Source organism: Pristiophorus japonicus, chromosome 15, assembly GCF_044704955.1.
Source record: "Pristiophorus japonicus isolate sPriJap1 chromosome 15, sPriJap1.hap1, whole genome shotgun sequence".
NCBI lineage: Eukaryota > Metazoa > Chordata > Chondrichthyes > Pristiophoridae > Pristiophorus > Pristiophorus japonicus.
Genome location: NC_091991.1, coordinates 138094917 through 138100916, shown reverse-complemented (window position 1 = coordinate 138100916; position 6000 = coordinate 138094917). Strand labels below are relative to the sequence as shown.

General features: G+C 42.9%; 1 protein-coding gene across 1 annotated transcript in view; it reads left to right on the top strand.

Moving 5' to 3' along the window:
* The first annotated feature begins 628 nt into the window (after nucleotides 1–628).
* wdr90 (WD repeat domain 90) overlaps nucleotides 629–6000 on the top strand; it is a 109886-nt gene continuing 104514 nt past the window's right edge. The window contains exons 1-2 of the mRNA XM_070901756.1: nucleotides 629–794; nucleotides 2564–2697. Of these exons, the coding sequence (XP_070757857.1) occupies nucleotides 2682–2697 (16 nt within the window). The 5' untranslated portion in view covers nucleotides 629–794; nucleotides 2564–2681. The remainder of the gene's footprint in view (nucleotides 795–2563; nucleotides 2698–6000) is intronic.

Genomic DNA, 6000 nt, shown 5'->3' with positions numbered 1-6000 from the left:
TTCATCACCGAAAAAAACCACGCATGCGCAGAACAGTCATTGCTATGGCAGCCTTGCAGGGCGGAATAAATCGCAATTGCCCAATTCACATCGCTACAGCGAACGTCCAAATTAAAAAAGTGAAACTAGCGGTTTTTAAAATGGGCGATATTCCTGTGATACCGAAAAGTAATACCACTAGCGCCAGAAATATTGCCTATTTTTGAGCGATATAGATGTCAATGGAAAGTCTAGCCCTAAAGCTTTTACAAGTGTGCTGTAACAGATTGCAACCGGAGGCTGCTGCACAGGGCAGGCGTTGTGGAAAATTAACACCGGTGGTTGAGAGGGAGACACATCACATCTCAACGCTGTTCCTTCCCTGCCGAGGTTATAATGAAATTCCAGTCCAGCTTTAAAATTAACGATCGAAATATTTATAGCAGCACAATGCATACGGAAAACGGAATTTTGCCACGTGCGCTTCATGCACGCTAACATCCGTCTATATACTCATTATTTATATTTCCATATTCATGTCTTTAATTGTGAATTTAATGCTTCGTCTCTGTGGCGCCAGATTAAACGCATGCGCAGTTAGCTGCGGCAACGTGATGACGTACACTAGCGTAGCGCGGCGTGAGTTGTTTTGTCTGTTCGTTGAAGGGCTGCGAGCGGTAACTAGAGCGGGATTGGTTGGCGTTCCCGTAACCAGGGACCGGGGACCGGACGAGGCTCCGGCTTGAGGAGAGCAGGGCCGGGGGCGCGAGAAACGGTACCGGGCGAGTGGATGTAAACAGAGGAGAGGAGCGAGGGTAAATTGACTGACTGGAGGGTCAGGGACATAACCTGAGAAAGGGAGAGGGAGTCAGGGGGAGAGAGCCATGGGCCCTGAGACAGGGAGAGGGAACCATGGGCCCCGAGACAAAGGAAGAGAGATCCCGGAGCACCGAGACAGGGCGAGAGAGAGAGAGCCAGGGGCCCCGAGACAGGGAGAGAGATCCCGGAGCACCGAGACAGGGAAAGGGAGAGAGCCAGGGGCCCCGAGACAGGGAAAGGGAGCCAGGGGCCCCGAGACAAGGAGAGGGAGCCAGGGGCCCCGAGACAGGGAAAGGGAGCCAGGGGCCCCGAGACAAGGAGAGGGAGCCAGGGGCCCCGAGACAGGGAGAGGGGACCAATAAGTGAAAGTTATTGGACCAGATTTTGCTGTCAAAGTAACTGAGGCTAATGGCGCTCTTGTTATTTATGCGTAAATGCTACTGGAACGTCTGGTGAGGGGTAGATGTGCGGTTAAACACGAATTTCCAAATGTTGCTCTCCGAATTGTGCCGCTTCTCCGTAGCGTCACAAAAACGGAATTTCGCCGTCTGCCTCACCATTGACCTGCGCTGAATGTTGTGAAATTGTTGTATTTTTGCAGTAGATAAGAACTAAATCCACTGCACATATTTAGGGCTAGAACAGTGCAACGTCTGAAATTCAGCAACCTTGGGACCGAGACCGTGCCGGTTTTTGGATTTTGCCGTATTTCAAGACCTTGTTGGTGCTCCTCGCTGCCAGCCGATCCTCTACTTCTCGCTGTCTGCCGATTCCCGCCACTCCTCCGCTCTTTGCCGCCTGCCAATTCTCGCAGTGCCCCCCCCCCCCCCAGGCGCTGTGGTTTTTACCGGTTTTCTCGTTCCTCACCGCCACCATCTTGGCCGCCTCAAAAATTTCCAGTTTTCGGACGATTCTGGTTTTCGGACAGCCGGATTCAGGACGTTGTACCTGTAATTACAAACATAAATACCCTTTTAACAACCAGATAAGTGTTAATGATGGTCAGTAAGCTCTCTGGCACTAAAGATTATTTATTATAAGTGTGGAGTCTCACACTTTCAGGTTGTGAATTGTTTTAGGAGATTTTTTAAATGTCAAATTTAAGATATATTAATTTTTTTTTCTTATTTTTTTTTTCTTTGTCTCTCTTAATTCAATCTTTCTTTCCCTCTCTTATTTCAATTTCTGTAGCTGATTTAACATTGAATTCACCCTCCACAGTCCTTTTGTTTATTTCCCAATACTTTTATTTCATTGTTTAAGGAGATACCCTATTGGTTGCTCTGTTCACTTGGATTCCAGATGCCTGATTTCCCCCACTCTGTGTTATCTGCTCTCTGAAGGGTGCAGGGGCAAGTCTAACTAATGGCAGACACCGTTCGATGTTCTTCTGCAGCAAAATCTGGCTAATTGAAACTGACAGTACAAGCAAAATACTGTAGCTGTGGGAAATCGGGAAGAAAAGCAAAAATGCCGTCCACATTTAGCATATGTGAAAAGAACAGATAAGTTTTGATGAAGGGTCCATACCTGAAACGTCAACGTGTCTGTTCTCTCCACAGATGCTGCTTGACCGGTTGAGTGTTTTCAGCATTTTCTGTTTTTGTCTGAGAGTGACATTTGGGTTGCTGGTAAGGCATCCTGTTAGGTTAGCAGAGAAAAAGAGGCTGAAGATAAATGATTGGACTTGCAGAGAGGTGCCACTTAGATTTGATTTTGGCTCCTGTATTTTTCATGCAGTTGTACAATGCTATTTTTCTTTCAGATGATCCCTTCTGCGAAAATGTTCCCTTGTATTGAAAGATTTGATGTCCACATTGCGTAAGAGTTATCTACTGGGACCATAGGAACAAGAGCATTTGTCAAGGGGAACTCTGACCAGCATGGATAAGCCAAAAGGTGAGAAAAGAAATGGGCACTGATACTCGTAACCTAAATAAGATTTGCAAGATTCCCTTTTGATAGTTAGGCATCTGAATTAATTGTTGTGGATAACCTTTTCTGACATGTCTATATTTGCCAATTGTTTCTTCAAAATTTTTATTTTGGTGATGTGGTTTTGTTTTTTTCCCCTTGGTTTCCAGAAGCTGACAGTGTGGCTGGTATAACTCCATTAATTTTTTTTAATGGCATCTACCTGCTATTCGCTACCACAGTTATGTTGTATGTAACTAAGTGCCAGCATTTTTACCTCTTTAAATCAATTCCTGTTTTACAGTTTTCGTAGGTATGCTGCCAAGGAACTTCATACTTTTTTTCAGTGGAACATAGTTCCATTTAATTCATAAATATGTTTTGTGGCAGGGCATTATGGATGACCCCTTCAGTATGAAATTATTCTAGACAGTGAAGTGTTTTCCTCCAAGTGTGAGAAACAGAAGGGTCTGCAAGTACTTGCAGAGATCAACAGGGCAGCTACTCTATTGTTTGCTGAAAGATTGCAAAGATATGCAAAGTGCACGGAAGGATTCTATGAATGAGTGCAGTTTAATCATCAAACTGCTTTATTTGTGATACATTGAGACGTGAATCGCAAACCTTTAATTTTCAACATTCTATTTTTTCCTTGGGGCGGTGGGGGAGTCCCATATATAATCTAATTATTAATTATGTTGATGAATTCACATTTCTCCAGGCACCAGGTTAAAAGTACAAAATAACATAGCATGTATTATGCACCACAGCATGTTTTGTTTCCTTTTTTCACACCACTATTTTCTTCACACTCTTCTTGAAGATAATCATTCAGAAGAACATAAGAAATAGGAGCAGGATTAGACCATTATGCCCATTGAGCCTGCTCCGCCATTCAATAAGATCATGGCTGATCTGATCATGGACTCAGTGCCACTTCCCTGCCGCTCCCCATAGCCCTTTACCAGCTTATCGCTCAAAAATCTGTCTATCTCTACCTTAAATATATTCAAAGACCCAGCCTCTACAGCTCTCTGGGGCAGAGAATTCCATAGATTTACAACCCTCAGAGAACAAATTCCTGCTCATCTCAGTTTTAAATGGGTGGCCCCTTATTCTGATATTATGTCCCCTTGTTTTAGTTTCCCCTATGAGTGGAAATATCCTTTCTGCATCCACCTTGTCGAGCCCCCTCATATCTTATATGTTTCAATAAGATCACCTCTCATTCTTCTGAACTCCAATGAGTATAGGCCCAACCGACTCAACCTATCTTCATAAGTCAATCCCCTCATCTCCGGAATCGGCCTTGTGAACCTTTTCTGAACAGCCTCCAATGCAAGTATATCCTTCCTTAAATACGGAGACCAAAACTGAACACAGTACTCTAGGTGTGGCTTTACCAATACCCTGTACAGTTGTAGCAGAACTTCTCTGCTTTTATACTCTATCCCCCTTGCAATAAAGGCCAACATTCCTTTTGTCTTCCTGATTACTTGCTGTACCTGCATACTAACTTTTTGTATTTCATACACAAGAAGCCCCAGGTCCCTCTGTACTGTAACACTTTGAAATTTTTCTCCATTTAAATTGTAATTTGCTGTTCTATTTTTTCTGCCAAAGTGGATAACCTCACATTTTCCCACATTATACTCCATCTGCCAGATGTTTGCCCACTCACTTAGCCTTTCTATATCTCTCTGCAGATTTTTTATGTCCTTCTCACAATTTGCTTTCCCACCCATCTTTGTATCATCAGAAAACTTGGTTACATTAGACTCAGTCCCTTCATCCAAGTCATTAATATCGATTGTAAATAGTTGAGGCCCTAGCACCGATCCCTGCGGCACCCCACTAGTCAATGTTTGCCAACCGGAAAATGACCCATTTATCCCGACTCTCTGTTTTCTGTTAGTTAGCCAATCCTTTATCCATGCTAATATATTACCCCAACCCTGTGAACTTCTATCTTGTGCAGTAACCTTTTATGTGGCACCTTATCGAATGCCTTCTAGAAATCCAAATACACCACATCCACTAGTTTCCTCTCATCACCCTGCTCATTACATCCACAAAGAACTCCAGCAAATTTGTCAAACATGTTTTCCCTTTCATAAAACCATGCTGGCATGGCTTGATTTGAATTATGCTTTTCCAAATGTACCGCTACTGCTTTTTTAATAATGGACTCCAGCATTTTCCCAACGACAGATGTTAGGCTAAATGGTCTACAGTTTCCTGCTTTTTGTCTGCCTCCTTTTTTTAAAAAATAGGGGCGTTACATTTGCGGTTTTTCAATCTGCTGGGACCGCCCCAGAATCCAGGAAAATTTGGTATATTACAACCAATGCATCCACTATCTGCAGCAACCTCTTTTAAGACCCTAGGATGTAAGCTATCAGGGAACTTGTCCGCCTTTAGTCCCATTATTTTACCGAGTACTACTTCATTAGTGATTGTATTAAGTTGCTCCCTGCCTTTAGCCCCTTGATTATCCACTATTAGGATGTTTTTAGTGTCGTCTACCATGAAGACCGATACAAAATATTTGTTCAACGTCTCTGCCATTTCCCTGTTCTCCATTATTAATTCCCCAGTCTCATCTGCCAGGGAACCAACATGTACTTTAGCCACTCTTTTCCTTTTTATGTACCTGTAGAAACTTACTATCTGTTTTTATATTTCTTGCTAGTTTACTCTCATAATCTACCTTCACTCTCTTTCTCTTTATCATTCTTTTAGTCTTTGCTGGCTTTTAAAAGTTTCCCAATCCTCTGGCCTCCCACTAGTCTTGGCCACATTGTATGCCTTTGCTTTCAATTTGATACCCTCCCTATGAAATATCTCCTTAAATGTCTGCCACTGCTCATCAACCATCCCATACTTTAATCTATTTTCCCTGTCCACTTTAGCCAACTTTGCCCTCATACCTTTGTAGTCTCCTTTATTTAAGCTTAGGACTCTGGTTTGAGAACCAACTTTCTCACCCTCCAACTGACTTTGAAATTCAACCATGTTATTGTCACTCAGTCCTAGAGGATCCTTTACTAGGAGATCATTTTTTAATCCTGCCTTATTACACAGTACCAGATCTAAGATAGCCTGCTCCCTGGTTGGTTTCGCAACATACTGTTCAAGAAAACTATCCCGGATATGCTCTAATAACGCTTCCTCAAGGATACCCTGGCTAATTTGCTTTGTCCAATCAATATGAAGGTTAAAATCGCCCATGATTATTGCCGTTCCTTTATTACAAGCCTCCATTATTTCTTGATTTATACTCCGTCC